Source organism: Artibeus jamaicensis, unplaced genomic scaffold (genome assembly GCF_021234435.1).
Source record: "Artibeus jamaicensis isolate MK-2021 breed Jamaican fruit bat unplaced genomic scaffold, CSHL_Jam_final contig_1157, whole genome shotgun sequence".
NCBI classification, from domain to species: domain Eukaryota; kingdom Metazoa; phylum Chordata; class Mammalia; order Chiroptera; family Phyllostomidae; genus Artibeus; species Artibeus jamaicensis.
In genome coordinates this window covers 1,703,810-1,716,001 of record NW_026521226.1, presented here as the reverse complement: position 1 = coordinate 1,716,001, position 12,192 = coordinate 1,703,810, and the positions used below count along the sequence as shown (strand labels likewise).

The 12,192-nt window shown below is 34.3% G+C and overlaps 1 protein-coding gene across 1 annotated transcript in view; it reads left to right on the top strand.

Annotated features, from left to right (window-relative positions):
• The window catches only part of TAFA1 (TAFA chemokine like family member 1), a 552,663-nt gene extending 543,692 nt beyond the window's left edge, over positions 1-8,971 (top strand). Inside the window, exons 4-5 of the mRNA XM_037130762.2 lie at positions 3,596-3,720; positions 8,909-8,971. Of these exons, the coding sequence (XP_036986657.1) occupies positions 3,596-3,720; positions 8,909-8,926 (143 nt within the window). The 3' untranslated portion in view covers positions 8,927-8,971. The remainder of the gene's footprint in view (positions 1-3,595; positions 3,721-8,908) is intronic.
• The last annotated feature ends 3,221 nt before the right edge of the window (positions 8,972-12,192 follow it).

Here is a 12,192-nt window from a genome sequence, read left to right as displayed (position 1 = left end):
AACAAGTGCTGGAGAGGTTGTGGAGAAAAGGGTATTTATTTATTTTTTTGAAAAAGGTATTTATTTTTAAGTAAGTTTAATTTTATAAGAAACCAAATGTACCCTCAATATTACTTTTCCATAAGTATGTTGACATGGGATTTATTTCTATACTAATATAGCAGCAAGAATTTATTCATTCACTCAGAAGTCAATAAATGCTTTGTTGTAGTTCTTTGAATCCTGAACACAAAACTAGAATGAGTTGACATTATATTGATGGAAAACATGGGTTTTGTGATATAATATTCTCAAAGCACCAAGTACAGAAGCATATGAAACATACAAAAAGTCAATTATCTTTTTTATTATTGTACTGACATTATAATTTAAGACATCTAAAAAATTAAGTATTTAAATTTTTCTTATTATAAGTGTACCCACAAAAATATTATAAAAATACTTAAATAACATTAATATGACTTTCTTTTATTAATCTGAAGTTTTTAGGTAGCTTCCATTTTGGAAGAAGAGGAAGAAATTTTTAAATCCTCTCTTTGTGAGTTTTTATTTATTTATTTTTTTGAAGATTTTATTTATTTATTTATCTTTAGAGGGGAAGGGAAGGAGAGAGGGAGAGAAACATCAATGTATGGTTGCCTTTCATGCATCCCCTGCTGGGAACTGGCCTGCAGGGAACCGGTCTGCAACCCAGGAATATGCCCTAACTGGGAATAGAACTGCGATCCTCTGGTTCGCAGGCCTGTGCTCAATCCACTGAGCTACACCAGCCAGGGCTTCTTTGTGAGTTTTTAAAGATATTTCAGCAAATACAAGTTTATGAAAATGATTAGAATTGAAGATTAATGTTTTATCTCAAGCACAAAGATATATATATGTGTGTGTATATATATACATATATATATATATATATATAAAGATGGCCATGTAGTGCACAAATCAGAAACAAAATAAATGCAATGGCATCTTTAGAAAAGCAAGAATGAACTGGGTTAGATAAGCCGGAGGCAGTGCCAAGTCACAAAACTCTACTTAGAGAGGCAAGTGTAATGGGAATTTTTAGAGTGTATAGGCAAGGCTGAAGACATTTTTATTCTTAGAAAGCCTTTTATTTTTCCCTATGAATCAGCAGATCTTTACAACCTTGAATTACAGGGGATATGTGGGTTTTGAAATGTATTCTTTTTCTGACTATGTACATTGTCATTTAGAAGATAATCATGTTTCAGAGAGAGGAACTCTTTTGTTAGCTTGCAATGAAGTAGATCACTTTGGAGAGGGCAAAGGGAAACCTAAAAAAAAGGAACAGTGTCCTCTGCGAGTAGGCTGAACCCTAGCTGGCTGTCATTCATTTTTCCCATGCAGAAAAAATGAGGAAAGGGTGATGAAATGCTTAACTGGAGACTGTTGGTAAAGAGAGTTACCCCTCAGAGCTAAGATCAGAGGGTTTCCATTCTCAAAGGTGTAGACTCAGGGCATTAATACTGAAATATTAGACAGGCTTTAAGGGGACAGCATAGCTAATATGGCAGGTTGAGCACTAGCAAAAGGGAACTTCAGATTGCAGCCTCTCAATAAACACTGCCGACACTGGCTTTTCTCTTACATGACCCAAAGCTGTGTGATTTACTGTTGTTCCCTTTCAGCACTGTGTATGTTTTTCTTGTTGCCAAAATATACGCCTCTCTTATTTAATATTGTCACCTATCAATTCACATAAATAAGTACTGTTTTACCCATGACCAGAATCTTTCCCTACGCCCTGCCCAGGTACACAGCACTGCTGTTAAAAATGAAAACATTCAGAACTCTCACAATAATTTTATACCCTGTGGAGGATTTGTGTTTTCTGTTATTACTGTGTTTTATGAAAATATCACACTGACTTGCATATGGATAAAACTATTTAAAAGATTTTACATCCTATACTTGGTTGCATATCTAATGAAGTTACATTTTACATGATTTGGTCTGATCCACATGTAAAGCTTCAGTCAAATATAAACAAAATTACTAATTAAAAAAGCCTTAACTTCCCATACACTAGAGTAGACATCATTTTGCATATATAACCCTGCATAGCGATTTTTACTCAAAGATTGAGGAAAATGGCATTCTGAAGGCGAGAAAAACTTAAGTAGGAAAAGTATAGGAGGAAAACCTGAATGCAGATAGATATCTGGGTGTTTGAACTACTCTGCTTCTAAGTCAGCAAGCTAATCCTCTAATGAAGGCAATATGGAAAGAGCATTTTAATGTGCTCCTGCATCACCATGGGGTTTTCTCCACTCTGTTTTATTTTATTTTATTTTTATTTTAGAAGTAGAGGGAAGAAGAGAAAACGAGAGGGAGAGAAACAGTAATGTGAGAGAGAAATATCAATTGGCAGCCTTCTGTACGTGCCTAAATTAGGGAACAAATCTGCAACCCAGGCATGTGCCCTAACTGGGTATCAAACTGGTGACCTTTCAGTTTGTGGGATGAAGCCCAACAAACAGCCACACTGGCTGGTGCTCCATCCCATTTTCTTATTAATTCTCTGTGATGTTAACAGGCAGCCTTTGGTTTCCTTGTTGTTGTGAGAATGAAACATTATGGTGGAGACTCATCTTTGCCATGTCAGGAATCGAATGATGGTGATGTAAAGGACTAGATTTCTAGCCCAATGTAAAAACATTCAATCAGAAAGTATCACAATAAAAGCCTTTGTTGAAAAAGTTGAGGAGCATTTGTGTAAAACTAATGCCTTGAGGAGCTTCGGAAATAACTGATGCATGTACAGAAATAACTTTTCACCCAAGGCATCAAGAAAAATGTGAGCATCTTGATTTGAACTGAGTGAATCTAATCATTGGTTTTATAAAATTTCATTATCAAAAACAGTGTGCTATAAATATATTCCCTAAATCCATTGCCAGCTTCCTATTGCGGTCAACCTTGATACCACCCTGGAATACAGGGCTGTTTTATCAGGGACTCAACTTTTGAAAGTCTCAACCATGTGATATCAAACATATTAAAAAGAAACCACAACCTGTATCAAATATATTTTGACCATAAACAAATATTTGCATTTATTATTACTCCTTTTTTATTTTACAGGTTTTCTTTTGTACTTTTAGTCAATTCATTTTTTTTCTTTTGGTAGGCCTTTAAAATTCTCAAAGGCCCTTGGCTGAGGGGTAATCCCTAATGCTGGGTGGATTATCTGGCCTTTCTGAAAAGAATAGCTCAGTCATTCTGAACAGCATTTAGAAATTTGTCCCCTTCACTGGAAATAGTAAACAATTTTGGTTTACAAAAAATAACAAAATAAAGTCTTCCAATAGGCAAGTCTTTCAAGTTCATATAATTCTATCACACTGTGGGGGGGGGTTGACAAAATGCTGCTTAATGAAACTAGAGAACATAATTATATTTGCATTGTAAAACTTATAAATTAAAATATTATTCTTCTAAATATGGTGTTCTTAGCCAGTTATGGATGGTTAAAGAGGACTTCACTTCAATGAGAAATCACATCTGCAGAGGAACACAACAGCAATGCCCAGGTTGTCTGAACAAATGCAAACATTTGTTTTCTGCTTCTATACAGCCTCCATCGTGATTGGGAAATGGTGGTGTGAGATGGAGCCTTGTCTTGAAGGAGAAGAATGTAAGACACTCCCTGATAATTCTGGATGGATGTGCGCTACAGGCAATAAAATTAAGACCACAAGAGTAAGTTCACTTATTTCTAATGTCTGGCGAATATTACTAACTGGACTGTTTTCCTTTGTGTTGTACAAAGATCACCCAGGGAAGCTTTGAACAGGAAAGAAAAAGCCTTCCCCTTATAGAAAGCATTCTTAACCATCCTGATCAGTGTTCATCCACCAACAAGAACTTAGATTGAAGTTAACTTTTCTACACTGAGCAGTTTAGTGTTTCTGCTACTGGCTCATAAATACAGCTACATTTAAGTAAAGTAATTATTTGGATAATTCATCCAATATCTATGGTGCTCAGAATAGATAATAAAATGAAGATGTTGTGTAATTTGTCCATATAGTTTGTTGAAATAGTCTCCATTTAAGTACAGATCCTTTAAAGGAATTCTCTCATGATCTTATAGGGAAATATAAGATTTCTGTAATGTGAATAATCATGTCCTGATTACTCTGGTTAAATCAAAAGTTGTGTTAAACATGTATACCAACCTGTATTGTGAGACTACCAACCCATCAGAATTTGTGTCATAATGCTAGAGCAGGATGAAGTCCAGCTAGGCTAGCCATTGACCTTCTGTACACTGGACCATAAGAAAGCCTAGGAGTCCTAAAAGGGGTCAGGGGATGGTGGGATTCTCATGACACTTAAGGCAATATTTATTTACTAGTACAAGGTTATGTTACTATTTTAACAATCAATATGACCACATATATGTGCATCATGTGAATATCAGCCCTGTTGTGTCTGTATATAGCTTAATGTATTATATATTTTTAAAGGAAGCTCCAGCAATTATACATCTCAATGTGCTGACCTTGTAATCTTCCAAAAGAGTGACTCAAACTTAAAAAAAGCAATTCTGATTCCAATTCCTGTATTATGAATCATAACTTGATTTTTAGTACTATCTTTTCAAAAATTAAAATTGGTTCTTGCAGCTTTGTGATGCAGAAAACAAAATAATGTTTCATATCATGTTAAGTGCTTAATTTTTCACATATAAAATGGGTTGAGATGTTTGCATGTCAAATTTAGTTTCCTATATTAATCGCTTTAGCTAGTAAATGGCCATACCTCCCTGGCTTGCAACCAAGAGATTTCTGAACCATCCAAGTTTAACATACATTTTTAACTACCCAAGAAGTTCAGCTTGTATTATTTTATTTCATTTTAATGAAACACCTAAAGAAATAAGCCCAGTTTCTGCAAATTATCCACAGAAATTATCGATTTAATTACCTGGTACCATTTGGATTTCAGGTTTTCCTTTCGTTGCAATTTGCCAGAAAATGATTTTACTAAGTAATTTGAAGAAGCTCTTACAAGTTACTTTTAAACTACCCTGAATTATGGCCAGTATGATTGAAATCTGATCAACATTATTTTAAACATGTTGCTGATTTACAGGGTGGGCAAAGGTAGTTTACAGTTGTGAGTACATGGAACAGAGTTTATTCTTGCATTATTATTTATTGATTATTGTATTATTTATGTGTGTTACAACTATAAACCTACTTCTGCCTACCCCTGTATTTTCTGCTAAACTCTGTTTTCTATTCCAAATGATAACTGATTACCTTTTATTGATGGTAATCCCTGCTCTTATGGTGCCTCCAGACTTGAAACTCAATAAAGAGCAACATGCAAGTCAAGTTATTTCAGGATTTAAATAGGTAAAATTCTAAGAGTACCTATGAGGAGACTCTTTGGAAGCTAGAACATAAACAAAAACAAAACACAGAAATTGTTGATGCTCTCTTTATGTGACCTATGTGACTTGCTTCAATTCGTCCTCTGTAGAGTATATTTTTAAAGCATAGAGCATGTAGTAAATACATCCTAGATATTTTTCAACATCACAGAAGTGCAGTGCAGTATCTGATCATGATAATAGAGGCTGGAGCACACTGTGTCTGCTAGTGCCCTAGGTGGGCTGAATGTAGCCCAGACAGTTGAGTGTAGAAAAGAAATAAATCTCCCTTGCCTTGGGTTTGAAAGCAAAGATGTACCTGTTCTGATGTGTGTATGTAATTCAAGCAAGGAAATGAGAAACTATTCTACAGCTTTTGAGGGACATGTCAGTCAACTGAGAATTCTCAAGTCTGTCTTTAGAGAAGGAAAAAGAAAACACTAGAAAAAGCTGTACATTTTAAATTTTTAGAGGACCCAGACATTTCTACTGACTTACAATTTCTGCCCCCCCTCCACTTTTATCAAGAAATGCATAATAAAATAAACACTTTAAAATACAAAGGCACCAGTTAAGTCCAGATGATACATACAGGATCTTTCCATTATGTATAAATGACATGCAACAACAGTCTTTAGATCATATGCTCTGAGAATATGTTTTATATCAGTTTTTCTAGTATGCCCTATGTATTTTCCCCATTAGAGAATGATGTGTCTACCCACTTCAAACACTGAGTCTACCAAGTTAAATTTTGAAAGAGTTTAATTCACAGAAGTACTTCAATTTGAGTAACATGTTTTTATTTTTCTGTTTTTACCTAAGAGGTAATCTTTAGGATAAAAAAATTTTTCAAGTTTCTATTATGATGAAAGGGAAAATAAAGATAAATTACCTTTCTTGTTCTTATGCATAAGATTTATTCAAATTTTCAAAGAGAATGTTTTTGGGGGAAAAAATAAAGAAACATACCCAGATTGTTAATGACAAACTGAGAGTTTCCTTTATACATTATTTTTAAAATTAACTTCAATGTAAAGAGATTTTGCAAGAAACATTCCTGGCACGTCATTGTTTTTCCCTATGTAGGTTTTTAAAAACTTTCCTGTTAGAAAGATTACTTCCCAAATAATCCTCCTAAACCAAAATTCTCAGCAGTCTGTGAAATGTAGATGAAAGACACCTCAAAGTATAATCTAATTCATATTCTCATGGGTTTTTTTGAAAAGGGTAGAGAGTAGAAATTCATTGTTTTATTCAGACATGCAGACACCCCAGATTGAGAAGTAGCCGAGGTAAGAGGCCACAATCTAATGGTAAATGATAAATGTTAGGAAATTTGATCTCAGTGACAATATAACACAAAGAAGGAAAATAAATAGAATTAGACAAGGCTTTCCTTTTAGGAAACTTGAAGGAATAAATCTTAGGGAAAGAGAAAGCTTCCTAAATGAATGCCACCTATAGGGAGCTTCCAGTAGAATAAAGCTGGTGACACCCTCCTGAAGAGGTGCTTGGTTTTCTGGATGAAGTGCCATGGCTAAATTTTAACCCTGTCCCTGCTTGATCATTGTTTCAATTATTTTATTAAAATTACTTCATTGGTAGTTTACGGCAAGACTAATGTACTTAAATATTAACTAGAGAACTTTTCCTATGGTTTTAGATACCTATTGGTTTTTTTTTTCTTTAAACTTATATAAAAGTATAAGTTTGAAAGTTGAAAGGCAATAGCTCATACATCCAGGAACAAATCTATATAGTGTGTATTCAGTAACAATGGCTTTCTTTAGAAAGACAGACCTCTCCATAAAGGAAATAAGTTGTTTGACAAAGCTGTAATAATTCACAGGTAAAAAGTGAACATTGGTTGTTTGGGGATAAGAAGAAGAAAATGAAATGAGGAGAAAATCAAAGTCACTTGAAAAGAAAAATAAGCAGATTAAAATAGAACACAATTTGGTATAGTACCTTGGAAAGTATTGTGCAACTTTGGGCTTTATACAACTCAGTATGTTAATGTCTTTCAGAAAGTGATAAAATAAAGTTAGTGCACAATTAGAAATCAACTTTCATCCCCTAACAAGGTGAATGGACAGAACTCAGATTGCACACATAACCACTAATGCCATCTGGCCAATTCCCTGTTTTCTGTGATCAACTCAACACAAATCCACCACAATCATTTGTTTATTAGTCTCTTGGGCCCATCCCACTAATGGTGATTCTGAATTTGCTTATCTCCATGATATATATATTTTTATTACTGAAGGTAAAGTACTAGCTTTGACATCCTTTAGTTTTTTCAATCAAAATCCCACTAGGTCTTAAGTGCTCTGAGAGCCTTTACAATCATGATCTATTCCATTTTGCATCAACTGTCTTTAAAATAGAGGAGTTGGAGGTGTGGCAAGAGGCAGGAAGAAAGAAAGAGATGGATGGGTATCTGGAGATTGCAGAAAGAAAAAAATGAACCAGCTTATGCTAGCACAATATCACAATTGCCCATGGCTCCAAGTGAACTTATCCATTTCTTTAGCCAATTAATATGTTTAAGCCTCTACTCTGTAAAGTTAATGTGTAAAGTTGTTGAGGATGTGATGGTAGACGTGACAGAATCCCTGGTCTTCCTGGGGGACAGGACCCAAGGGTGAATGGTGTGATGCTAGAAATTTTAAAAAACAGCAATTTTTGTGAATATCACTTTCTCTCTCCTTTGGTGAAAAAGAAGACAATAAAATCAGAAGGTTATATATGCCACTAGAATGTAGGTAACAAAGGCTTGGCAGCATTTATTATTTATATACAGAGAGGATTAAAAAGTGTGTGAAGATTTCTCACATATTCTACTCCTGGCCCAACCAACTTTTAAATATAGACTTTTATTATTGTTTCTACACAGCCCTGAAAACTTCCAGTAGACTCCTAAACATACTCCCTGGACTCAGGCACTGAATTTATAAGAAAAATGCCTTATGCTCTAAATACTTTGGCAATGAGTTCACCTTATGCCACTCCTCTATACCTTACCACAGGCCAACATGACAAAAACATGGAATGACCTACTCAGTTCAAGTTCTCATCAGACACAGTACTGACAGTGTTATATGCAGAACCGAGCCCAAAATAAAAACTAATAATTTCAAGATGGCAGCAAGAGGTCATTAACCCAAGTATGGGACCTTTTCAGCACAGAGCTTTGTGTAACTGCACAGATCTCATGTCTATGAAATCAGTTCCAGTCACACCTGGCTTTAAAACTCTGTCTCCTTAGTGTGGCAAAATTAATTTAATAAGTTGATAAAATATATAGTAGTCTGTCGATGTTCTTTGATCACCATTTGAGAACTATTGTTCTAGACATTAACATTTTTTTACTTCAGGTCGCTTGAAAGAAGCAACATCCTAAAAATTCAAGATGTTCTCAATTTTCTGCCTGATCATCTTTTTTTGTGCCTTCATTTTTTTTCTTTTTTCCCTGAAATTTCTTTCTTTCTTTGGTTACAGATCCACCCAAGAACCTAACAGAAGCATTTGTTGTAGTAATACAGGAAAATCAACTCTGCGGAAAATACATTTTAAGAATTTAAAACATCTAACACATTACAAGCCAAATGGATTTATTTGCACTTTGACTCATTACCAGATAATCACAGTACTTTAACTGTGTGTCATGAAATATCCTATAGTGGGAAGACCAGAGTTTTTGACCAACATCATGGAAATTGGGTTTTTAAAAGATTTTCTCAATGAAAATTTTGGGGATTATGAAGAATGATCAACTGTCTTCTAATTTGGATCTATACTTACTTTGTACTATTTGAAATATATGTATATATAATATTTTGAAATATTATATATTCTCTTCAAGACATGAACTACCACAATTTGAGGCACCTGGTGTATCTCTTTGAATTTTGGATGCTTTGTTTTGTTTCTTTTTGTCATTTTTTTCTATTGGCAAGGAAGATGTGCCCTTTTGAAAGTTCAGCGGGGCACTTGCACTGGAAGGCCAGCTACAGGTGGACTCCTGGAATCTGAGGAATCATATTACTGAATCAAGAGCTTCCTTATGTTTCTACCAGATGCCCAAGGAAGCAAGTGACCTGTTTTATTGCTTTCTGCCTTGTGTGATATTAGCATGCAAGCTTGGCTTACATAACCATACTTTAAAGTCAATTGATATATAATAACTGTTTTAACCTCTTCCAGGAAAATATTTTTAGAACTACTAGCTTCTACACAAAAAGAAAGAGAGGATGTTAGAGGGAGCTACTCCACCATGCTGTTAACTCCAGCAGAGTTGTGGTAGGATATGGATCCCTGTATTAATAAGTCCTGTAAATACAATGTCTGGAGGGTTTGTATAACTGTCCTAGACTGCAGAAATGCACTCTGATTAAGTCCAAAGTCTGGCATCATCAAGTACTTAGTGCTGTAGCAACAAGTCTTATCATAGCATCTTTTTCTATTTTGCTTTTTCTAAGAGTATTCAGATCTCTTCTAGTGAACTAGGAAGACCATTAAAGCAATTGGGTTTCAGAATAATCTATGTGACCAAATGTTGGATGGCCCTATTAAAGTGGTAAATAACTTCTTTCTAGACTTACTTGTCCTCTTTGTTTGCCAGTTATTTTTCCTGAGTCCATTATGGCTAAATCAAGAGAATACCCAAGAGATTTGAAGTCAGTCAGAATTTTTTTTCGTGAAATCTTCATTGCCATTACAACTACACTTTCCAACCCTGATATTGGGAAACTCAGAAACCCATTATTATAACTGCCAGATACTCAACCAGCAAGATGAAAGTCAAATATCATTTTAGGGCTTTCACAGTGAGCACTTGGATGATACAAATGGGGCACACCTCCCAAAAAGTACCTGTTGCCCATCTTCTCTTTTTGAGAGTTACTAAGCTGATACATATATGAGGGAAATACCTACTTAAGTTCTAGTTTAACTGGAGATAGAGTAATAGTACTATATGCTCCAATTACTTATCATATTGCAATTATATCTATTTTTTTCTCCCAAGCCATTTTCCTGAAATGTATGTTGTTTAGGGCCTCTTATTAGATGAGCATCACAGTGAGTCCCTAGTCTGGACATTTTAATGTTAAGCCTCAGGTAAAATCCCAAAATTTCTTCATCTCTGCTATGTACATTGAGGTCTCATTTAATGTGTGAACACTCCAACTAGATAGATTCTACCTCTTGAATGGTTACAAAACCATCCAGAAATGGAAATAGAATTATCTTTGCAAAATTTAGGCTTCCTAAATATTTTCAGTTACTTGTTAGAAAGTAGCATAACATTTATACCAGAAAATAAGAATTACTTGAATTCATGGTTCACAGACAACTACCAAGTAATATATTAGAAATTTCCTTTCATGTGTACACTTCTGAGTAAAAGTTGTAATTGATAATTCAAAGACTTATCTACAATAGTATATTCCAAAATATACTTGGGACCAACTTTTAAACAAAATAAAATAGAAATATTTACTGAGGGAATTTCTGGAGCCATTAATACATGAAAAGATACTGTACGTCTTCTAGAAAGACTAGAACAGTGGGAGCCAAGTAAAAATCTGCCAGAATCCAGGCATGTTGGGTAGTCATTTGACTAAAGGAGAGCTCATTTTTGGCCTAATTAGAAGGTACAAGAAGTTATTTCTGTGTGAAAATATGGTAACTGTATTAACATACCTTTAATTTTCAAGAGAACCACAAATGTGAAATTTTACATAAAACCTGATAATATTCTTAAATATGATAACTAAAATGAGATTACTCCCATTAAAAAGTCCTGCAACATTATTATTGCTCCAAATTTCCTGATCACATTGCCTTTTCTATAAGATTAGTGTTTTTTGGAATACCCTTTAAAAAGTGTTGGTCTTGAATGAAAAAAGCCAATGAGAATAAAAAAGATATTCTCTATTCTGTGGCCTCATACATACAGATCCTTTTCATAATTTAAAATATGCAGAGGTGCAGCTTTTTCTACTCTGTAACCAGAGCCTATAAGTCAGTGAAAAGGCTTGTTAGAGGTCCAGGTCTGTTAGTTCATTTCTTATTTGGTCACTTAATGCAACAGACTCCCTTGGAGAGACCTGGAAGAAGAGAGGAGCAAAAAAAGGACACATCAGAATCAATCAATTATCTAATAGAACTGTTCAAATATTTTTAAATGTCATCAAATTTAATTTATATTTATCCAAGTTCTTTACAAAAATGGGTGAACTATCAAATTCTGTTTAAATTTGACTAGCCCCAGTTTAAGATATTCAGTAGCTACCATCTGCCTAATGAATCTGAACATTTATGGTTTTAAGACTATGTATTTGTGATAATAAAGAACTCAGTGTGGTACGACTAATGTTGGTTTGGGGCTTGTGCATCAAGTATAATGCTATACCAAAATTATAGCAAATACAAAGCATTTCATCCAGAGCCCTTCTTTTAGTAAAAAGGAAAATAATTTGTTCCATGAAACAATTTTTGTAAGATAAAGTTTATTAGTGTTTGTGTGTGATTAGGTTTATGTATTAATGGACTTTGCAAGTACATTGAAGTTTCACTATTTGACTTTCTTCCATGATAGAATGATGAAGAATGTTTCACCAATACACAATTCAGCATTTTTTTCTGATCAAATGCAATGTAATTTTCACAAAGCAATATAGTGATTTTATTGTGCAGTATATTGTGCCATCTTGCTGCTGTCACTGATATGATAAATTATGACAGGTATAAATATGTTTATATGAGGAGATTCAAACATT